Source organism: Rhamphochromis longiceps, linkage group LG6, assembly GCF_057381845.1.
Source record: "Rhamphochromis longiceps isolate RC_006_pf linkage group LG6, R_longiceps_female_GT1.1, whole genome shotgun sequence".
Taxonomy (NCBI): Eukaryota; Metazoa; Chordata; class Actinopteri; order Cichliformes; family Cichlidae; genus Rhamphochromis; species Rhamphochromis longiceps.
The window spans coordinates 22,976,627-23,001,131 of record NC_140562.1 but is presented as its reverse complement, the minus strand read 5'-3'; the positions used below and the strand labels follow the sequence as shown (position 1 = coordinate 23,001,131).

Sequence of the window (24,505 nt, the reverse complement as noted above, 5' to 3'; positions counted from 1 at the left end):
GTTAGCTGCTGTTGATATGTAGTTTGGAGTCACCAAAGACTCAGAAGTGAACGTAGCCGCGCATACATACCGCTCTGAAACATTTTTTAACGTTTTCATTCCATTCATTTTATGACTTTATGACTAAGTAGTTTCTATTTTTTTAAATAACGAGACAACAACAAGATGGAGCTTAATTCCTTGTTAATTCTGCTGGAAGCTGCAGAGTACTTGGAAAGAAGAGACAGAGGTATTTCAAGCTAAACAGACAAGTTGTCAGCATTTCTAAGCCAGTAATTATGTCGTAAATGGGGATTGGGACGGCAACTAACTTCATTTTTTAAAAATAATTTGTTACGTTTTGACGTGCACTGCCATAGTGCAGGTATGATGTCACTTTACAGACAATGGGACATAGACCAGGCGATGGGTGCAAGCTGCACTCTGGGAGTCTGTATGCTAGACAGTGATAGGTGTAAATGTTTAATTTATAGTGTGTCATTTTTTATAAAATATGTTAGTATCATTTCCGAATGTGTGTTGTTGCAATCGAGTGTTTTTCCTTTGGATTTGGATGTAAGAAAATGAGTAAACAAGCCTGACATTGAAAATATAGGACAGAAATCGTTATGCAGCGGTGGCTATATCATAATATAGACCTCGGTGCTAAAAAAAGAAAGAAAAAAGACTGCACTTTAATCGATCTTATTAATGATTTATTACGTGTTGTTCCTCTTTAATTGAGTCCCCGGTTGATATTTCACGTCTCAACTATTTCTCCAAAATGACTCACTGTCATCTATTATTATTAGGATGATTGTAATTGTTTTTGTTTATTTGCTTTGCCGTCCTTGCAGACCAAGCTTAAATGTAACACTCATTTTGCTTTCTGTGTTTACAGAAGCAGAGCACGGGTATGCCTCGGTTTTACCGTACAGCGCCGAGTTTTCCCGAAAGAAAACGAAAGCCTCGCCAATTTCCAAAAAAACTCAGAATAATAGGTAAATATAATCCTTTCTCCCTTCCCCCCAGCTTTATTTCTGACTTCATGCCAGCTTATAAAAACACACACTCACTCTCTCTCTCTCACACACACACACGCTGTCTCACTCTCCTGTCTGCTGCCTGGGCTGGGCTCTCTGTTTTGGGCTCTCCAGTAAACAGTGCCACGCGTACACTGTCAAGCCTGCTGCTCTCACTGTTCTGTTTCACTCACACCTATCTCTGAGAGGAGAGAAAACACCGCATACGCCCGTAACCTTTCGTTTCTGCACCTTGTCTCACACAGTTGCATCCAACCTCTGGAACTGTGTGAAGCTTTTAAACAAATGTGTGTATGTGTTTGTCTTTTTTTATGTGGTTGTTGCGTTTAAGCTTTCGTGCTTCTGATGGAAGTAAATTGATATTTGGAAAGGAAAGGGAACCTCAGCCCAGCACACCCAGAGTTCATTACTGGTGTTGTCTGGAGGATTGAGTTGCTCCCACCGAGTTTAACCCCTTTATTGTGCAGCTGTGTAAGAAGTTAAAGCGAAATTACATAAGTGCACGGCATAGCTTTCAGTTTCGGTTTGTCTGCTTCTTCTTCTCAGACCAGTGCCATTGGCAGATTAAAGGTCATTTAAAAACAATCATGGCAATTAATGTGTGGCTGTGTAATGTGTGACCTATGAAGTTAAAACACCCGTGCAGGCTTATGTTTGCTTTCTAAAAGCAAAAATAAAACCATCCAAACTTTCAACTAAAAGTAGGCCATGTGACAAAGAAAAGCAGGAAATCCTCACATTTCAGAGGCTGGATCCATTTAGTGTTCAGCTTTTTTTCCCCATCCCCACCAGGCATGGAGAAACTTGCTTTCTAGGCTACATGCAAATTTGGTTGCCCTTCGGTCTCATTTACAGTAAACAGGCTATTGTTGAAATGATTGTGTCAATCTAGTTCCGTTCCTTAGAAGATTAACACATTACGATCTGATTTAATAAAGTGAAAGATAGAGCTGGGCGATATATCGAGTTTTTAAAAAATATCGATATATTTTTATACGAGATATAAGATGTGACAATATCCTTTATATCGATATAGTCTATGTTACGTTATAATTATACTTGTGGAGCCGCAGGTTTGCCTCTCTTTCGTCCACTTTCGTCTTTACGCAACGTTACTCGGCCTCGCCTCTCCTTCACTGAACACAACTCGTCCCCCATCGCTTCACCTGCAGGAAGCGACAAGATGGACACGGCAAATCTCCGTTAACGAGTTACTGCGCATCGCCCCGTGCGTGGGGCTGGACGGCGTCAACGTGTTAGCTAGCTAACCACGCTAACGAGCTAACCACGCTAACGCCATGCAGCCCAGAGGGGCTGCACGGACTAAAATCCTTTCATTTTCTCAAAAGTTGACAGCGCGCCTTATGTATGAATTCTGGTTGTGCTTGATGGCCGCGAACCGATTTTATGTGGAACACGGCGCTCAGCAATCTGTCAAAAAATGTTTTAGTACGACTTTGGTAAGCTACGGAGCTGCACCGCTTGATGGATTGTCGGAGCATTACGGCTGAGCCTCGCGGAGTGATACGTACTGTGCTTCAACGTAATATTACCCTACTGTGTATAAGGACTATAAATGGCACCTGTTAAGAGACGCGGTTGCGAAGCGGATTTCAAACTCCAGGCTGTCAGTCACGCAGTACAAGTTGGGAACAGAGCAGCTGTGAAATCTGTCTTTGTTATTGTGCTCAGCATCTTTTAGTTTACATTTTGACTGCACAATTGTGAGCTTTTTGTTATGCACAAAAACAACATTGTTTTCTTTTATTTATGGAGCATTATTATTTAATAAATGCTCATAATTTATTTTTGAGTAAATTTTATGTACATCTGCTCTATGTTAATAAAAGTGCCTGTGTGACATCTGGGACACAGCTTTGACTAAGAACTCTCTTTTTGTTCTTACTTTATGGCTTTAAAAAAATATATCGAGATATATATCTTATATCGCCATCCAGCTAAAAAATATCGAGATATGAATTTTGGGTCATATCGCCCAGCCCTAGTGAAAGATAAAAAAAGAAGGGAAAAAAGCATTGGCTAATAATAGTTTAGGGAAGCAAAGTGTGGAAATGGCTCGGCAGTGAGTCTGATGGTTACGACAGTGCACGTAGATGTACGCTAGAAAGTAGTGTCATTACGAAGGGTGACACAGAGCATCGGAATCATCAAATAAGGTGGCGATTGCTGACGCCAGTTGCTGTTTTTTGTCCTCCGTGTCACGCCAGTTTTGTGTCAGGTGACTGCTGAAAAGATAGCTCTGTAGATAAACCCCTTAAGATGAAGAGCGAAAAGGCTTCAAATAATTGCAGATGATACTTAATAATATTTTGATTTAACTGGCACAGAAATGAATAAAACAGCATTAAATAAACAAAATAACAAAAGTGTTTTTGCACGCATTTCTGACATGGGTATCAGACTTTTAGTGTGGCTCCATTCCCATTGTCTCTGTTAACTTCCACTCCTGTTTACAACGTGTGGGTGTTCTGATATGAAAGTGATACTTGCACTCGTTTGGCAGAAATGTGAAAGCAGCACCTTCCACATTCCTCTAATCCACAAGTTAACGTGCATTATATTTTGTGTACACCCGTGTGATCGAGTGAAGGGGTGTGGTGTGGATGTGGCAGGTGGGTGCGGCGCCTGAATAAGGCGGGCATCTACGCAAGCATATATGACAAACACCAGACCACTCGCTGGGCTTCATGCAGCCAGGCCTGCGTTTCCATACAGAGCTTGGGGCACATCCCCCACCCCCGTTACGCCGTTTCCCTTTTTACACTCGCCCTCAGCTTCTTCTTCTTTTTTTCTTTAAGTGTAGACAGGAGCTGATGCAGGCTCCTAGTTATAAAATCAGAACAAAGCAGTAATGTTTAATGTTACATCTGCAACCTAACACGGATAATGTGTGTTAAAGCGTTTACTTAAAGGCTGTTATGGCCTGTAAATGGCCTGTATTTGTATAGCGCTTTTCTAGTCCCTAAGGACCCCAAAGCGCTTTACACAACCTGTCATCCACCCATTCACACACACATTCACACACTGGTGATGGCAAGCTACAATGTAGCCACAGCCACCCTGGGGCGCACTGACAGAGGCGAGGCTGCCAGACACTGGCGCCACCGGGCCCTCTGACCACCACCAGTAGGCAACGGGTGAAGTGTCTTGCCCAAGGACACAACGACTGAGACTGTCCAAGCCGGGGCTCGAACCGGCAACCTTCCGATTACAAGGCGAACTCCCAACTCTTGAGCCACGATCGCCCCATATTACCCTGCTTCATCGCTCTGTCACACCATATGTGAAAATTTAGGTCAGCTGACTTCGTTTTCCTCCTCTAATTCCTTGATTTGAATGTAGGAAAACTTTTTGAGTCCTCCCAGCTTGCCTTTTGGCCATTTGTAGCTCATAAAAAAGTGATAAAAGGCTTATTTTAAATGCCTCTGATTGTTAGAGGATGATTTTATGACATGTAAAAGTCCTCCTCATGCCATCCTGTGGTTTTACATAACATGTAAAGGTGTGGGCTAACCTGCTGTAGTTACAGGTCTGTGAACATTCTCTTCCTCGGAATGATTTCCTGGTCGTGCCCTGTGCTTTGACTGGGACATTTCCCTGATTTGTGCAGGTTTGAATAGCACAACTTCCTCCACGATGGCTCTTTGTCAGCTTCTAAGATCAGCCGCCCAACATCCTGTGTTGTCTTTCGGGATGATTTTGTGCAGACGCCACATTATAGCAGTCGCACGGTCAGCTGTAACCCGTTTTGGTGCGCAGGACGGCGTTGTGGCACACAGCTGTGGGAACCAGTGCTTCGCGAGCACAAGGGCGCCTCAAACAGTGGAAAATGTGAAAAGGCTTGTTGTCAGTCTGTCCCTTTTGTTGTTGCTGTTTTTGTTTTTATTGCCGTGGTATCCATGACGGTCTCATGAACAGAGGGCCTGTTTCAGATGGACCGCAGTGCCCTCGCCGCTTCTGGCTGCGTGTCATAATAGGGGTTCTCCTCGGAATAGCCCACACACTGATGAATTCTGTGGCGTCCGGGCCTCCAGACGTCTGAGAGTGTTTTCATCCCGTGTCCACGCTGAGCAGCCGCGGCGGGGGCAGTGGTGCGTGGATGCTGTTTGTATATGTGTAGAGGGGGGCAGGCAGGCTGTGTCACAGATACAGCTCTCTCTCTCAGGGCCATTTTTGCCCTCGTGTGCGTGCTCTCTGACAGATGTCCCACAGAAATGGGAAAAGATTTTAGAAGTCGTTTATCATACATTTCCCAGTCTTTGCATGTCTGTGCCCTTGATCCACCTGACTGGTATCCATAGACAACAAATTTGTCCTGTTTTAAGCATTAAAATACTGCATTTATTTCTTATAGTACAGCAGCATTCAAATGCTTAAGGCCTACAGCCACCGGAAGGCAGAAGAGCAAGAACATAGAGATGAATCTAGGCTTCTCTTTGATCTCTTGACACACATTTTTCTGATTGTTTCTCAGATCTGTTACTTAACATATTTGCCCAAATTGCTTTCATCTGCCTTGCTCTCTGATCAAAACGTGTACTAACTAAGCCTCTCACTATTATACAGAATCTGATGTCATGTCAGATGATTTTTTTGTAGTATTTTAGTAGTAGTAGTGTAGTATTCCTGCCCTGACAGTCATCTTTGTCATTTCAGATCATCGCACAATGAGCTGGAGAAACACAGGTAAGATGACATCTGACCCCCCTCGATCTTGCCTGTGTTTGATTGTGTGTTGAGTGCGTGTGTCTTTTAGTTCCTGACATAGGTAGTAATTGAAGAGCTTCATGGGGGCTTTCAGGTATTTTCTCCAAATCAGAAACACTAGTACGACAGATCAGATCAGAGGTCGTCTTCAAAGAGCCAAAGATTTAATCTGTTAATTCTTGTGCCTGAAAAACAGATAATAACCTGATTTCAAAGAGCACCTTCACGCTGTCTCCGTTTCACGGATGAAACTCGTGTCCTTGTAAGGAAGAATCTTGGGTTATAATCCTGCCCAGACTGACACTTTGAAAAGAAAAGCAGTAAATCTGGACTTCACCTATCATTCAGCACTGAAAATGGGCTTTTTCTCCTTCCTGGAGGCACAGAATCGCAGCTCATGGTTTGCTTGTGTGTGTGGGGTTTGTGTTTTTTTACTTCACAGCTTTAGAGTTTCTTGTCAGGAAGCAAACGTCTCTTTGATATCAAAAAGGCCTTGCTGCTTCAGAGTAGATTCTTTAAAAATTGCCTTGCAGACAGGAATAAGAAAACAGCTGATGTGACTATCAGCATGTGAGCAGTGGCTGAAAAGGGTGTGTGAGTGTTTGCGTGTGTGAGCGAGCATGACACATGCTGTCACCCACGATGAAGGCCAGTCACATGGCCGGGAGTGAGTAATGGATGTGCGTGGCAGAGGGAAAAACAAGCCCGGACATATTCCTCCCTGACCTGCGAGGCACAGGAAGGCCCCGGCTGATTACACTGCAGGTGTTGAGACACAGGAGTTACCTCATGTCCGACGATGGGTGTGGCTGGTTACCAAGCGCCTGTGACGTCCAGTCAAACTGACAAAAGTGGGTGCCAGTAAAGGGTTTACTCACTTCCTTTGTCATCACCGCAGCCACGAGTTTCTGAAAAAGCGGAGTTTTCATGACAGACATGTCACTGATTCCATGATGGAAGGAAAAGAAGAAGAAGCCCTTTGAAGAATAAAGTTGCGTTCAAACACTCCGTCACATTGCATCATCACCTGTGACAAGCGAGGAGTTATTCTGTATAATTTCATGCCTTGTGTTTTTTCCTGTTTTTGCATTCACCATGCCCGTTTGTGTGGAAACATCTCCACCCTCTTATTTGAAATGACAGGGCTGCATGGTCACAAGGTTTTGCCACGTGGTCCACCCTGAGTCAAACCCCCGTCTGAAAGCGTGGCCACAAATTACATGGTCAGCCACTATACAGGTGTTAACAAGGCTCAGACTCTGCCTTTTGGCACAGCCATGTCTGTTGTACTAGCGACCGTCGTGTGACTAATACGCAACATTGAAACTACTAATAGTTTTTTATAACTGACAAAAAAAGAGACTTCTGAGCTTCTAAAATGAGGCAATTTTTGCTCAAGTACCTTTTGATTTTCTTTTTAAAGCTAATGGCGGCACAAAATGAGCAACTTGAAGAATGTTTTCCTCATTTTAAACGGACATTTGCGTATGACTATCAAGAATCTGGCATGCCACTTGACCACGTTATCAATCGTGATCAGGCTTTTGTTGCAGTCACACGGAAAGTTTATATCTGATAACCAGTAGCTATCATCCAATGAAGATTTAGCATTTTACATTGTTCATGCGCAAATTTATTTTTGAATTTTTAAGACTTCCTCTTCCACACCGACAGATGGACTAAGACGCCTTATCCTAGATATATGAAGCCTTGAATATTCAGCTGCTGGCCTCAGAGTCAGATTACCTAGTATATGAAACTTGCAATGAACCTTTCTGACGAGCTTCTCACATTTGATTTGTAGCTTAAAGATATAAAGAGAAGAGCTTTAACAGACATGCTCAACAAAAGAATTTTTAACTTCTGATTCATAAGAAAACCAAAAGTCTTTAGGTGTCCTGTTCAACCAGTTTAATGAATGTATGACCAGTTCAGGGGTATCTGCTTAAAGCATCAGCCCTGTTTGATCTGCAGTATCGCCTCAGAAATCTGTACCTCCCACACGCCCTTGGACGCGACTCCAGGGAGGTGGCTGCTGTTTGAGCCCTGACTCACTGTCTTTGTTTCTTCGTGTGTTGTTTTTGTTTCCCCCGCTGCTGCACAGAGCAATCCTTGTACTATACATTCACGAGGTAGATAAGGTGGTGGATGAACGTCTCCTTAGAGGCCGAAAGGCATCGCATGTAATAGTACCAAAATCCCGTTTTCTTGCATGAGAATGTCCTCTAACCAGATTTTATTAAATAAGGGAACACTTTAGTATGCAGTTTTTAACTTTGAGCAGTTGACAAAAAAATATGAAATTATTTTGTTTCATTAACAACAGATGTTAAAATAAAGGAGATAAAACTGGAAAATGTTGATTGAAATTGGGAAAGACCTGATGTCAAACAAGTTTGGAAGGTGGTTTTCATCTTTTAAGATTTTTTTTGTTTGGTTATTACTTTTTTATTGTTTTTTATTTATTTATTGATTACTTTAAAATTATTTTTTAGAACTGTTTGTCAACAAAGATACCAAACTTTCCACATGCAGCCAAGACTGAAACGGTGTGGCTAATCGGTACATTTGCTGAATAATCAGCTAAATGATTAATCAACTATTCATTGCTGCTGTTATATGAAGCTGATTAAGTTGGAACTTTTTGGCTCTCTGGGTACCGTTCGCTGACCTCGTGCATGCTAGGTGTCTCTGGCAGCTGCTCCGGAGACACCCTGCATATATTTGTGTCCCATTATCAGAGTCAGTCAGCTGCTTCGTGGATGTGGAGTCCCACAGAGTCGGCTGTCCTGACACTTATCTGCTGCAGCCTGATTTTTAGCTGTGACAGCTCTCTATAGACCATCTCTTGAATGACTGTGCTGCTTTTTGTTTTTTTTTTCCTTCCCTCGTCAGACCTGCAGAGCATCAGCTCAGAGTCTATGTGAAACTTAAGTGCAGTGTGTTTGTTCTCCACGAGCATTGCTTCCTTCCCATTTCTGACTTTAACCGCTTTTGATCACGCTTATGACAGCTCAAGTTTCCTTTTCAAGCAACGCCAAGAAATTACGAAACTAGATGTTTTACTTTCCCACATATCACCTGTTTACAGGAAGCCCAAGTCCAGTCTGCATAATCTAAGCTGTCTGGTATGTTTGCCATGCCTGCCTCGATCGAAAAAGAAAAGAGAAATATTTAGAGTTCTATTTTTATCCCCACCCATTTTGGCTCTCAAGTGCTCTTGGTTTCAGTTTTTCGAGATCGTAGCGAAGCTCACGAGTTTGCAGGCTGATTTCGACAAACAGTATCCTCTTACACTACGCTCTGTATCACACTGCAGACAATGTGCAGCAACTGTGGAGCACCCATTGAACTCGGCTTTAAATTTACATGCACTTCATGGACACGGGAGCAAGCCCTCCATTTGTCATGGTCTAGTCTTCTCTCTAATTAAATTTACTCTCCATGTTTCTTCTACTCCCAGCTGTGAATGAATCACTTTTTTTTGGCAGTGAGCAGGTCCTTTTTTCCTCGAGTGAAGCACACTTATGTGTGTCTATGCCGGCCGGGCAGCACCTCTTTGAGTTACGGCAGCGTGCTGGTGGGAGGGATGCCCATCCACGGCCCTGTTACTTCACCTCCTTGACATCTTTTCTTTGCCCCACCCCCACTTTCCAGAGTCCACATCTGTCTTTTCTGTTATCTGTCTTTTTTTCCCTCTTCCTTCTCCTTATTCTCGCTCTCCTTTTCGGCCCTACTAAACGCCCCTGAGTCAGCAGAAACTTGAGGCAGCGAGGAAGAGAAGGAGGGGCAGGGCTCTCTTCCTTCTCACTCTTTTTTTCTTAGTGACAAAACTCATCTGTTCCCATTTCTCCTGTTTTGAGGTATAAATCCTTGTCGTGTCTTCGATTTTATACCTATGTTTATCCTGTAAATGTGCAACGCTGCTTTTAAGGGCTGCTGTATATCCTGCTTGTTTTGCTTATTTTTTATTTTGAAGTTAAATGTCATGTTTGCCTCTCAGGGGCTGCTACGTAATTAAAGTTTGGAAAGTTTTCATTTTTTCCTTCCAGTTTTGGTTTTGGTGTGACGTCCTCACATGTGACTGCATGTGCACTTTAGTTCCCTGCTGTCACAATGCCAGTTAAATTCCCCTTTTTGTTGGCATCATGGAGGAATCATTGTAGTTAATGATGTCTTGTACGCAGTCTAATTACAGAACCTGTAGAGCAAGGATGTTGTTATTTGTCATGAGATTGAATCAGCCAGTGCTGAAAGAGTCAACTACATATAGTCGACTATATGGATAACTAAGTTTTTCTTTTATTATCTGGAATAGTTTAAAGGCCGGAAATTATTTTTCCATTATTGTAGTTGATGGTTTTGATTTTAAAATTGTGTAAAAAATTCAAGGTGACATTTTTAAAGTGACATAAAACTGAAAAGTGTAAAAAAACACACACACAAAAAAACTGTCTGCAGACGAAACAGAACAATCTGGGTTGAGTTAAAGATGCAGTGGGAATAAAAATAAAATCTAGACAAGCAAAGACTGGAGGGGGAGAAGAGGCTTAGTTTGAACTTTGACAGGCCTCATCCTGCAGTTCTCTCTCTGATCTAATGGTGCGCTCCATTTGAAGTGGGAAATCAGAAATCACGACTTCCAAGTTGGAATTGTCAACTGGGAAAGTCAGAAAAGCCCCACCAATGACATCACAATCCAAGATGTCGACAGAGCATGTAAACAGTAGTAAAAATGTAAACTGTCTGCAAGTGTCACAAACGCACTGTTAAGTGTTTGCGACACGCTCAAAAAAGCATGCACTGAGCAGTGACGGGGCTCTGTCCACCAACGTGCTACAGCAGTGTTTTTAAAAAAACAGGGATTGCATTATGTCGCTTGAGATGCATGAATGGCTCTACTTTATGTATGAGCAAAAACAAATCCAGTTTTTCCTCGCTTTTCCGACCGCTACTACGAATGCTGAAACGCAATCAACTTGGGAGTTACGCCACTCCCAGCTTCAACAGTCAGCTTAGAGGTAAAGGAATACACAACTGCTGGGGACTACTCCTCAGACGTATGTGTGTACGCTAAAAATAAGTCAGTGGCAACATTTGACTTTTTAGAGCCTAAACAAGGCGTAGGAGGTCTAGTTCTGTCTTGGATTAAAAATTCCATAGTGGATTTTTGTCTTATGGCACTAAATCCTGTTGGATGACTCAACTTAAAAAAAATCTTATATATCTGTCAACTTACAATCAAAATGTAACAAACGTAGTCCTTATTAGTTTGCGTCGTTACCTGGAAGAACATAGGTAAAGAGAGTAAAGTTTGGTTAGCTGATGCTTTGTCCTAATACATGTGGCCATGTTGGCGTGTAAAAGAAAAGGTTTGTCCAAACGTGTGTGTGTGTGTTTACTTATCCAGGCATGGGACAGTCTGGGTTTGTAGCTGAGCTGTGTGTGACTAAAGGGTAACAAACAGGCCACAGCTGGACGTCAGCAGCAGTGCTCCCATGTGGAATTTTCTCCACCCTGAGGTCACCCAGCTTTAAGAAGTTCATCAAACCCGGTTTTTTGTAAAGCCCGTGGACGATCTGCTCTGGCGGGTGGGTGAGGCGCGGGGGGTATCTTTACACGTAATGCAAATATTTCAGGCCACCGCAGACCTACATTTACAAAAGAATGTTCTCGTTCCAGCTCAGGTGTTACTGTGTTCTCCGCAGTAAACTCGGCTCGTTGGCACAAAACAGTCGGTGCTCATAAAAAAACAGCAGTGTAGGATGCACTTTAACAAGGTGTGTGAATAGCTTTGGGGTTTCCAGGATAGGAAAAAGAGAGCAATTAAAGAAAGACGCAACTAGACACAGAAGTGCGATGACTGAACCATTCATGGTTCGGCCATGGCTGAGGAGGAGGTGGAGAAGGAGGAGACAAAGACATTCTTGAGTGTTGCTGAAGGGAGGAACTTGAGGCAGTGTAGGACGTGGCTGTTATGTGTGTCAGCCAGGCACCCTGAAATTCAGGTCAGCGGAGCATACACACATACACTGGAATGCAGAGTTAAATAAGAGAAGCGGCTTATGGGGAAAGTTTGAAGATGGATGGCAGGTGGGGTCACAGAACTAGCAGGCCGAGTATTACTAGAATGCTTCGCATTCAGCGCTGTCTGCTTTTTTGGCACAAGTGAGCCCCAAGTGAATGTTTGTATGATTATGCACTGATAGGCAAGATTACAGCTGCAGGCATTCTGGTTTTGCACTTTTGTCCAGCAGTAGTTTTAAACCTTTTGGTAAGCGAGCTCTAAATCAGCTACTTGGAGAAACAACGTAAAAGTGGAAGGTAGTGGAAATCTCTTCTTTCCTCTTTTCCTGACCCCTCTGGATTTTTTCGTAGGCAGGCCCAGACCTTCATGCAGGACCCCACCCCACTGCTCTAAAACCCTCCTTCAGATGTAAACAACTCCAACTTTTACAGTCAACATGGAGCCAGGAATCCTCTCTCATGCCACTAGATTCCTGCATGTTAATCATTGACAAGGACCATTATAAAACCAGAGCGCCCCATGTCAGGGGAACGTGTTTATGGTGCTTGCTGAACTTGTCTCTGCTAGTCTGTCCCAAGATTTGCGAGATGTACTTTTCATGGCACGCAGGGAAAGGCAATTAATGTCCAGGTCTGTCATCTGACGTTGGCATTGAAATGGGATGTGCAGAGAAAAAACCTTCCTCTATTTTTAAGCCTCCGCCATCTCTGTTTCGCTCGCACGCTCTCCCCTTTAAAATCTGTTTGACATCTGTTTCTCTGTTAACACCGCAGTAAGCTGGCTGTGCTGAGAAAGGGATTTTGTAATGATCCTCGCTCGCACAGGGGGGATTGTTTGAGTACACGAAAACAATCAAATGAATCTAATTACTTGGCATTCCCAAGCATGCCCCGTGGAAATTCCAGTTTGTTTTGTGGAAATTGTACTACAGTGAGTGAGCAACACACTGCTTCTACTCTTTCCTGTTGTTTAATCACCAGAAAAGCATGCTGAGCTTTTCCTTTAGAGTAATTCACCGATAAGTGAAGTAACCTCCCTCTGCCTGCTTTGCTGCAATCGTGTGTGTGTTTTCAGGTTTCTGTTTGCTCCTCGCGTGTGAGAGCAGAGTCATGTGAGAGCGAGCTCCATGTTCCTGCCGTCAGGAGAATGTGTTTATGGGGGACTTGTGTCCGTCTGTCTCACCTTACAGAGTTGTCACTGCACACAGTGGGCGTGTGGGTGTGGCGTCCCCGATGACAGAAAACAAACATAACTCGTCCCAGACGACTGACATTTCATATGAGCGAGATAAAGACTTCTTGTGTCTCCCTGCGCCTCGGTGCGTGCCTTTCTTCTCACTGGCGTGGGCAGCGTGGTGAACCACTCTGTCAGTTTCACATGAGCGTGTCTTATTTTTCTGCCGTCTTGTTTTCCGTGAGATCGCTGTTAAATGGGAACGCTTACGGGGCTGACCTGCAGGGTGACAGTGAGACTAATAAAGGCTGGGTGTGTCTTGTGTTTCTGTCGGCAGGCCACTGGGCAGGGTCTCAACTTCCCTGCTCTCTCACTCCTGAAGATATATTCAGCCTGATATAAACCTGTAGCAGAAATTGCCATGTTTATAGCTAACAACAAAAAATAGTTTTGGTTTCTATGGCTGCATGGATGGTAACTGTACAGGTAGTACATTTTTTATGCAATAAAAGGGGGCGTGGTCGTTTTCAATGTCAAGTTTATGGTGACTAGGCTGTTCATGCTTGGCTGCAAATTCGCTCTCTGAGCTGCAACCTGTCGACCGTGTTTATGGTGCTGTTTTCTGACTAATAACAAGCTCTGCTGTGGTTAATTGTACTTACTACCGGGTTTCAGAGTCTGTGTGATACTTAGCACTTCTGGATCTGGGGGAAAAAACACAAACAACCAAAAGGTTAAAAGTGGCTTTAAAATGTGACTTGAATGTATGACATCACGGTGCCTGTGTCCATCTTTTATATGCAGTCTGCGGTTATGTCATATAATCAAACAAGCAGTCAGAGAGTCACATGGGTTTAAAGCAAACCTTCAGGTTAAAGAAACTTATTTAAAAACAAATGTAATCACATGATAACCCAAACTAACTACTGCAGGTTATTTGGAGGTAAAACCTGAAGTGGACAAGTACAAAATATCAGTAGGAAGTCCACAAGCATGTGCATGTACAGCTATGGTAAAATACATGGTCTTAGCCTTGTTTTTTAAGCTTTGCTGTAAGAATAACGAATAAAACTATAAGAATAACAATTCCTCAAGAACACAGTTTTTGTATCCTCTCATATGCGTCTTGAGATTGAATGACTGCAGTTCTGTGCCTGCTTAAAGCTGAGCTGATCAGAAACTCTTCTTCATCTTGATGTCTTGTGGGCTCAGCTCAAAAGGAAAATAAACAAACAGGCATAGTTGTTGCATTTTCTGCTTCTGGGTACTGGGGCAGCTCTAGCACTGAGAGCTAGCATTGTATCATGGCTTCTGATGACCTTTGACCTCTGTTTAGTAGGCCTGGCCCTGTGCCAGACAATCCACTCAGCCCTGTGCATATGGGTGGAGGAATGTGCTGGGCTGCAGTGAGCTCATTAAACAGTACAGTGAGCGAGGGGTGAAGGTCTGTTGTTTGCACTAGCTCGCCTTCTCAGGCCCTTTGTGTGCCGATGGAGCCTCCTGAGGGACACTGTGTCCACCAGGAAAGTGTGTGTGTGCGAAAACACTGCACAAATGGTCACTGCAACCTTTTTCCTCTGGTGCACAATACATCAATACCCCTAACGTGCACACCCAGCCTGCCACAGATGCACTTGAGCTGGAAAACAAGATATATTGTTTTCCTTCCAAGGCCCAGAGTGTGAGGAGGTCTGTGAGAATGGCCTGATCTGTACCCGACAACCTTGGAGCGCAAGTCAGCGGTTTGGCTTGTTCCAGTTTCAGCAGTGTGCAGCTTTCTGAGCAAAAGTTCCTTTTTTTTTTCACCTCCCCGGCGTAGTCTGTGCTTTGTTTTGGCTCTGAGCTGCTGATGGAGAAAAAAGATGGAGGGGGAGGGAAGGCCAGAGATCAGACACAATCATCCCGTGGTGGCAGCACATGAGAACAGTCAGGTGGTGATTTCTGGGCAGAAAACAAGTTGATCAACCAGATTCACTATTAAATCCTCAACTGCAGGCAGGAGTATGGGGCAGTCTGATTTAGCATTTTTAGCAGTTTTTATTTGCAAACTTTTATAAACAAACAAACAAAAGGAGACCTCTTGCAAATATTGATATTGTTGTATAACGAAGCTCCAATCCTTTCAAACAAAATCTGCCTCAACCCCAAATCAAAGGCTATCCTATTTTCATACCAGACAAATTGGAAAATTTGCAGTGATTCACAACCATGTGGCCCGGTGATGGGGGCAGTCTGCTTCCCATCATTAACATAGCATATGCGTTCACCTCGTGCAATGCTTTGCACAGCGGTTTTAGGCAATCTGATAAACACTGCGTGACCGGGGCTTTTTTAAGTAATAACAAACCTGTGTGAGAGGGGGTCCTAAACCCCGCTCCGAATCAGCTGTGTGCTCCTGAAGAAAAATTTCTCGTGGCGGGAGAACCCCTGCTGCTGCTGCTGCTAATGCGAGGGAGCTTTCAGGGACACACGTGCCAGGTTTAATTCTCTTAATTATATGCAGCTAAGCGCCTGATTCTTCTCGGCCGGGGCAGAGTGCACACTTTTGTTACTGTAAGGTTAACTAGTGGGGATGGTGTGGGAAAAGCTAGGTGTTTCCCCTCATTTTAACCTTTGTGTAATGCTAGGCTAACCATATGCTGGTTTCACCTTCATAGTTAGTATTCAGATATCAGAGCAGTATCAATCTTCTCATCTGAAATAGTGAACAAGTGGGTTTTTGTTCACCAGTTTCATGAACTGAAGATCTGCTAAGATACGTTTTTTTCTTTAACCGCAGAGATCACATTTGAGAAGAATTCTTCACAGGGGGGCAACGACGAACTTTTTAGGTGCAGCCGACAGACACCGGTCTCCACCAGTCATTGCATATGAATGCAGAAAAAATAAAAACCAAAGCTTCTTAAAGACTGACCCATTATTGCTTGATAGCAGGTGTGGACTGAACCAAGATCGACTCAAATTTTGAAAGCACAACCTTTGTAAGCCAGAGAGCTTCTGGAAACAAATATTTTGTCTCTGGCCTGCAAATTCTTCTTACTCATTTTTAGCTATTAAAGTTGGGTATATATTAAAAGTGTTCTGACACTTGGATGGCAAAAGGGGAGGGGCCTCCTTGAGGTTTTCTAAACCTGTCCAGTGGGCTATATTTGAGTCTTTCCCGAGCCGATTCTGTCCCCCATCCTGGGGGAAGGCAACTAATCCGGCATAACAAAGCGAAAAAATGTTACATGTAAGACCCTTTCCAAGAAGCTGTTAGCCCACATATTTGGCGAATCAGCCAACCCTAGCAAAATAATATTTTCATTTTGGTCCCGGCAGCATTTCACTTTATTTTTTTATCTTTTTTGCAGCTGCAGAAAACATGGGTGTGGTCTTCTCCCTTTGGTGGCGAGTTTGTGCGTTTAACTCTTTGCTCATTTGTTTCTTATGTGGTCAAAGGGCACCAGGGCACACTTCTCTCTTCTGCGTGGCAGGTAAAATATGAGGCCAGGATACATGAAGGGCCTGAGGTGAATAACACTGGTGAAAAAACACGGAAAAAGAGTTTTCTTGAGGTGGGTAGTCGGGCAGAGTATTCAGGGAAACGCCTTGTTTTTGTTTTTTGTTTTTCGCTATGAGAGAGCAGTGGGGGCAGGGTGAAGTGCAAGATGGTTGCCCATTGGCTCAAGTTACCCTTTGGATGATGCGTATGGAGCGCTGCCTAGTGCAGCTGAGCACACTGCACTGAAAGGGTCCTTTTTTCAAACCAGAGAGAAAGTCATCCACATACTCGGACCCCGCTGCAGAACTCCTGCTCCTCCCTGCCTGCTTCCCCTGGCTGCAGACCAAGCGCTTCATGTGGCTCGAATGGGGTAAGCTGGAGGTGGCCCCCACCCCTGTCCTCAGAAGACACTTGTTTTCCAGTGGGATGAGGGTGTGTTAGTGTTGGCAGGGTGGAGCAGAGAGTTGAAGGGGTTCAGCGGATGGGGGGTTAGGCGGACTTGCCTCCTGGGAGAGGAGGTAATAAAAGACTGAGAGCACTTTCACATGACCCTTTCACACACCTACGTGCACCTGTAGAGAGATGACACGTTGTTTATTAAAGCCATATCTTTCTGTTTTTAAGATTATTTTCTTAATAATTGTGCAATCAAATCCATCAAAATCGATACTGTGCATGAAGTGAGACTGGTCAGATTTATTGCCCACAAGATGTCTCTGGTCGAGGTCTAAGTGAAACAGACGTGGCTACTGAGATGGTCTCATTTTGCATAAAAATGAAGGTGACGCCCTTCCTGAAAAAGAGCTGGGGAGAAAAAAACACAGAATGTGTAAAGATTGTGTATGATTGCACACTAACCGTGGACTCAAAGAGAGCCTCATTTCTCTGATTAGGTTTATCTAAGCTGCGGCAATGGCTGGTGGAGACCTTGTGTTGTTGGAGTTTGTTTACCATATAGTCAGAGTTCCTCAAAGGAACAGGACAAAGGCAGTAGTGGTGGTGGTGGAGGGAAGGCTAGCTCAGAAGAATGAAACAGTTCATGGACTAGCTTGACTAATGGAGGATTCAAAGGCCTTTTTGAACAAGTCTGAATGGAGCAAAGTCAGAGAGGGGATCTTGCTGATAGGATCTTCTCTTAAATAACATACAGTATCCATAAAAAATGTAACTCTGTCTTCACTGTCTCTCATATAAACATCCAAATGACGCTGTTTACTCGAGGATCCAGGGCAGGGTTGTTGGCCTGCAGGGCTTTGGCAGGGATGCAGGGTTCACAGTTTCGCTCTGCGACCTTATCACAGCTGCCATTTTGATTGGTGACTAATTTTTGTCTCTTCTTTTGCACGTTTTCTCAGTTTTAGCGTACGGTGGGTTTGCCATTTTGCGCACACGAGGTTTGGAAAATGTCGGTCAGACAGCTGTGCTGGAAAGTATGGGGACTACTATACTATGCACAGTGATATTTAGGTCAGCGTGTAGCACACTGGCACTCTGCCCATACGCTAGTGAGTGTGTGCACATGTGTTCAGAAAATTGTGAGCAGGTTTGGGGAATGAATAATCACCTCATAAATGAAAAGTGCATACATGAAAATCCCAAAAGTGTGTGTGTGTGTGTCACATGTTAGCTTACAAGAAGAAGATGGATAAACCGTGGCTGGATTTCTAACAATCTAATCATTAACACAGTATATCTCACTATTTTTATTATAATATTTGCAGTTGCTCGTGAACTCTTGATTAGTTCACTAATCACTGTTTGACGTAGCTCGTCTCAGATCATTACGCACAGCAGTGACAGTAAATGTAAGACTATCTGTGTCAATTTTGCACAAGTACAGCACAGCCTGCGCTTTGTTGTGGATGAGGAGCTTTGAACATGACTAACCACAGATCCTCTGAACCCCTCAACCCTTTGAAAATGTCTCACGGTCAAGCCCAGAGTCAAAGTGAAACCAAGCGTGCAAAAGAGCGTCAGGCCACGATCGCGCAACATTCGCTCGCGAGAGCAGGACATGTAAAAAGGAAAAAAGAAAAATCGGTGTGTGCTTCTCATGCACACACCGATTTTTGTGTGTGCATGAGGTTTTGTGGAGGTTCTTTCTCACTTTCTGCCGGTGGATGTGTGCTGACTCACTTCTGTGTTTGCTTGTGTGCTTGCAGACGTGCCAAACTACGGCTCTACTTGGAGCAGTTGAAGAAGCTGGTGCCTTTGGGTCCAGACAGCACGAGACACACCACTCTGAGCTTGCTAAAAAGGGCCAAGATGCACATCAAGGTACTAAAATGCACAAACCTTATGAATCATTCAAGTGTTCACGTGGCACATCGCATGCTGGATTTAAGCGACGCATACATTTTAATGTTTTCACCAAGCATTTATCTGATGGAGTGTTAGGGCCACTTTAAGAAAAATATGTCGTTCTTTTTAAGATTATAGTCAAAAAGTGGAGATTGAAGTTGTCGTTTCAAGTCAAACAAACTGCCAGGGCTGCTCTGTAAAACGCCTTGTGTACATGAGTTAGTGAAACAACATCAAACATCAGCTGTCTTATTGTGTGTTGTGACACAGCATATCCCCTCCGTACCGCACGAGGGTGTAACCATCGGCATCCTCTCATCTGTCCATTGTCAGCTATTTCATTTTGTATGAATCCGACCAGCTCTTTGAAATTTTTTGAGGCTTTTTCTTTCTGACCAGAAGCAGCTTTCTGCACCATCTGTTCAACATTCTTATATTTGTCACCACACTGTGTTTAAGTGCCAAAAGAGAAATCATTTCCTTGTTACTAAAACTGATTCGAGTGTAATTTCATTAACTCACAAGGCATTTTGTAGAGGGTACTCTTAAAATAACACAATGCGGCCCTAATACTCTTTCGCAGTATGATGAGTGAATTTTTTCCTTATATTTTATTTTCTGAATAAACTATTGACGCTCCTCTGTGGGGAGGACCCCCCTGGAGGGGCACCGAGCCACTGTGCATGGGTGTGAACACCCAAGAGAAGAAAAATTAAATTAAAAATTAGATCCAAGTGAGAGGACTTAACTTTTTCTTCTTTTTTTTTTGCTTTTGGAAATGGGGTCATACCAGAAGAAGCATGAGAACCTCTAGACTAAGCAAACAGAGTAATCTAAAAATCTTCTCTGTACCAGCTTCATGCTCTACTACTCCTGTTTCCTCTAAGTAATTTTTTTCTGCACTTTAAGTGTGTCGTTGTTTTCTAATTGTTCAATCAGGATGGATCGGTGCTCAATGAAAATAAAAATCAAACAAAAAAGAAGAAGAAAAAAAAAATCTTAACACAGAGCCTTCAAAGTAAAATATGTGGGAGACTTTGTGGCTGATGTTTAGATTGTGTATTTAATATTTGGCTTTGCCAACTTTTCCTCCATGGTTCATTAAACTGTTTCACTTCACAGACACCAAGTGACGTGCTAAAAAATGCTCTGCAGCAGCAACTAGTGAGCGGAGCTTAAAAAAAGTAGCAGCAGTGCTTCTACCCGTGCTGTAGAAGACCAACCATAAGTAGACTTTAGGACACGCCGCACTGATCTTGCTGTTTACAAGCAGCAACAGTGTGGTTGGTGGAAAATCCAGACGTAGCGAGTTTTAACCCTTCATTTCCTGTTTACTAAGCATGTCCTCTCTGCTCAGACGACCTGCGCTAATTCTCGGCATTGCGACCGTTTCTTCTTACGCGAGTTCGCTTTGATTCACCACTGAAAACCTTCATATACAAATAAGGGCACAAAAAAAAAAATCGAACCCCACTCTGAGTCAAAATTTGACTTTGAGTTCAAGTTTATTTTTAGTTTCAAACCCGTGAACCTCACACAGTCATTTGGCTACTTCCCCAATAAAATGTTGAAATTCAAGGTCGTGTTGTAACTTTGACAGAGATCTGATTTAAAGCAGATAGAAGATAAATCTGGTTTCATTTTTTTGTTAACTTGATGAGATCAAAAACAAGAACTAATATTCATGTTTCAGCTAAAGTAATACTTCACCCTGCAGCAGTGATACAATAGGAAAATACTGTGGTCGTCACACTAGGAAGAAGTGTTGTCTTTTACTGCAGAGGAAGCTTTTTTGGTCTGGATTGTGGGTTTAACCATGTGTATTATGTGGTGTGCAGTAAAGAGAAGGCAATTACTAGAACCCTGCACAGGCATGGACTGAGGTTGCAGATGAAAAAAATCCATGTCTGCAGAACAGACACCTTTAAACCAGTCTTAAGTATGCTAAGGAAGAAAATATGTATACTAGAGGTCTTCACTTCAGTTGCATACTTTAAAGGCAGAGCAAAAACGGGGAGGTGGTCCAATCCGGTGAGCATGGTCGTTAATTTTTCGGCATTTTTGTGTGTGCTTTGTGTGCAGAAGCTGGAAGAGCAGGACAGGAAGGCTTTAAATGTGAAGGAGCAGCTTCAGAGAGAGCACCGCTACCTCAAACGCCGCCTGGAGCAGCTCTCCGTGTCCGGATCTGTGGAGCGCATTCGCACCGATAGCATGGGCTCCACCATCTCCACCGACTCAGAGCAAGGTAGGCTGTCCTTAAAGAGCCAATCACACCTTTCTGGATTGCACTTAGACATGGATTGCGCGCCGTATTATTAGAGTACACTGTAAACGCTCTCCATGAGCCGGTTCTTTGTGCCTCAGATGTCTCTGTAGTGCTTAGTTTGAACTGTTGAGGTATGTTTGATATTCCTGAACGAAGTAACACACATGCAGTTGTTTGTCATTGTAAGGGATTATCTGCTGGGGCACAAAGATCTGGCTGTTTGTGCGGAGGTAATGGCTGCCTAAATCCGGGTTTAATCTCCAGGCACAGCAGGCTTCCTAATAAATATGCCCACGTACTGGTTGTGTGGAAATAAACAGTTTCTTCTCTCTTGATCAGTTTCTAGCAACACTAAAACCCCCCAAAACATTGTGTATTTTTTTCCTTCTTGTGTACAGAGGTGGACATCGAGGGCATGGAGTTCACGCCTGTTGAGGCAGACAGCGTGGACAGCATCAGCGACGGCGAGGAGGAGGACCAGTACAGCCTCCAGAGCAGCTCCAGTGACAACAGCTACACGGGCACACATTCCCACAGACTGCAGCCACACCACTGTTAGACCCATGGCGGACATCCATCTGTCGACCAGCTTCCTCACCCATCCACGCTTCCCTCACCTCATCCCCCTCCCTCCCACTCTCCCCCTTTTGTGTTCACCTACGCCGCCCACTACCTACACCACCTACACAAGACCACGATGGCAGTACCCCCGAGCCTATTCTGTCCACACTTAAGACTTGCTGACTTTTCCTCCCTTCTCTGACCACTGATCCTACCTCACCATACTGTATCCTGCCTGACCCCGCCCCCTCCTTACACACCTGCCCTTTTTACCACCCAAACAGCGCAGAGCAGAGCTTGTAGTTTTTAATCTGGGTTCTGTGGTCAGGTGCGCAGCTTTGACCTGTTAATTGGTTCGAGAAAAGTAAAAGGAGAGAGTTATTATCAGGTGGCAGTAATACCACACACAGTTTGTGATATAACAGATGAAGCAGTTTGGTTTGTTCTGCAGTATATGCAACATTGGGAACCTCGGTAGTCATTTTCATCATACAGATTCTTCCCTTTTACACAACAGGATTGTGCAGGAGGTGTCCTGTCCTTTCCTTGAAACATCTGATTGGTGAAAAATGACGAAACCTTTAGAGTTTCTCATTTGGAGGCGGTGGCAGGATGTTCTCAAACCGCTGCCACCGCCCGAGCGTACCCAGTATGGGAAGCATTTTGCTTCACTTTTCGTGCGCATCGAACAAACAAAGCACGACTCTGATACCTTCACAGTCACTGTGCACTTGCGAGAAGTTTATCCACCACATCGAACTCTCCACAAAACGGTGAATTAAGCTTGCCCTTAAATGTCCAAACTTCTTACTGACTCAACTCTGCACACATGCTGAAAATGTGTCCACAGACCACCTGAGAAGGTTCGAGAGCTGCAGCAGAGCAGGAAGAATGTAAATAGATGTACAGATACTGTAGAAACCCTCGTGTCTCCCCTCTGGTTGGGTTGCCTAACCACTACTCCACACTACTGACCACTACACTATACCACCCTATGGTGTGGATGGACTACTATGTCAAACAATGAGAAAAAAAAAGGAGTTTCCTCAAAACTAAAACTCTACTCCTTACATTTGACTCAAATCTTGTTTCCTTCTCAGTAGCTAATTGATGTAGCAATAAATACATGAGGCGGGTGCTTCCTCTGAGTGTTTAATCGATTCTGGCAGACCATGAGGTTCTATGGGAGACTTTTTTTTTTCTATTTTTCTTTTTTTATTTCTAGATGGGGATTTGTCGCTCACCATTAACAGACCTGCATCTCCTTCACTAACGGATGCTTCTCTGTGAGCGCGTCACCATCTACCTAGATCTCGCATTTCTCTGCAGCTCTTGTCGCCTTCTCGGTCAGAAGTCGGTGGTATTTTAAATATTTGTTTAAATCGATTAACAAGTCAAAGCTGTAAACACCCGGGAGGGGAGGGAGGGCAAGCTTGTAGTGATTTGTTCATTTTAGAGGCACTCGTTTTTATCTAACCTAGCAAACTAATCACTTTCCTTATCCCCTCGGCTGATCTGTGGCTTATTTGCGAAGCTTTGGGCACGGCTGAACACCGATGTAGGTGAACCTTGTTCTCTAACCCGTCTGTAACTTATGCACATTAGTCACTGTTGACGAACGAGGCGCTTCTGTCGCTCTCTGACCGTTTAATAATCCTTAGCCCCGGTCTCTGGCAGTCCTTTAGAGCTTGGCACTTTAAAAAGAAAAAGAAAAAAAAACACACAGACACAAAAAGGGGCAGGCCATTGAGACGGATCTGACCCCACCCAAAAAAAAAAAGAAAAGAACTACAAAAGACTCGAACGAAAAAGAAAAATACTTGCATACAGAATCTACTCGTCACTGAAAGTGAGTTTAGCTAGTGTAGTCTATATTTCTTGTATTAAATTTTGTATTATATTTTCCTAAATGTTCTCTTGTAATGAAAAGACAAAAAAGAGTGAGTATATCTATCTTATCTATATATAAAAAAAAAAATATATATAAATATATATAAAAATATGAGTGACAGCCAGACAGACAGGAGGCCAGGCTTGATGAAGGGAGAGTGGGAGCAGGGGAGCTGATAGACTGGCCCCTCTCCCTTTGGGTGACTCTCCTGCTGTCATTCTGTGCCTTGGTGAGCCTTCGACCTCCCTCATCCTCCTCCTCTTTGGCCCTTACTCAGGTCACGCTCCCCCCTGTCCTCTCCCCCTCTCGCTTGCATCCCTCCCTCCTCCTCCTCTGGCGGGGCCTTTTTTTAATTTCAACGTGAGACACTTCCATGCGTGAGGGCCGCGTGAAGAGAGAAGACCTCATAAATGAGTAAAAATTATCCCCCCCACCTCCCCCTTTATCTCAGTTCCTACTGAAGCCGCTGTTGTACTACACCCTGTCCAGGCACTCCTCCGCCCTCTCGCTGCCCGCCCGTCTGCCAGCGCCGCCTCTGTCATGGAGATAAAAAACAAACACACACACACACACACACACACACTGGTGAACTCCCATGGCAGCTTCCAGTCGCCCCGAATGGTCACCGAAGGGGTTAAAAACTTCTGGGCTTGAAGCGTGTTTATCTTTATTTTGATTTTTTTGTCATTTTATTATTGTTGTATGTTGACTTGTTTGTTCGGTGGGAGCCACTGGGAGAGGAGCGATAAAAAAACAGAATAATCCAATCAATGGCAGCTTAACGGTGTTATCCTCCGAGCTCCCGGTGGTGCGTCCCAAACAAAGTGTTACCCATCGATCAGGGGACCTCTTGAGACACAGCAATATTACCATCTTGTGCTTTCTGAGGGAGGGTGGGGCGGGCGGGGCGCAGGGTTTTTAAAGACAAGCAGGTGGTTTTTGCTCTTGACTCTGTGGTGCATTGTTTTTTGTTTTTGTTTTTTTTTGGTGACCAACTCTTATATATATTTTTTAATTTTTACCTCCTATCTGCACTCTCTCCATATTCTGC

General features: G+C 43.8%; 1 protein-coding gene across 1 annotated transcript; it reads left to right on the top strand.

The window, feature by feature from the left end:
* mxd4 (MAX dimerization protein 4) lies at window positions 1–23,899 on the top strand. Its single transcript, XM_085409770.1, has 6 exons — window positions 1–229; window positions 881–980; window positions 5,700–5,729; window positions 18,598–18,712; window positions 20,819–20,981; window positions 21,401–23,899. The coding sequence occupies exons 1-6, from the start codon at window positions 166–168 to the stop codon at window positions 21,559–21,561; spliced, it is 633 nt and encodes a 210-aa protein (XP_085265896.1). The 5' UTR covers window positions 1–165; the 3' UTR covers window positions 21,562–23,899.
* The last annotated feature ends 606 nt before the right edge of the window (window positions 23,900–24,505 follow it).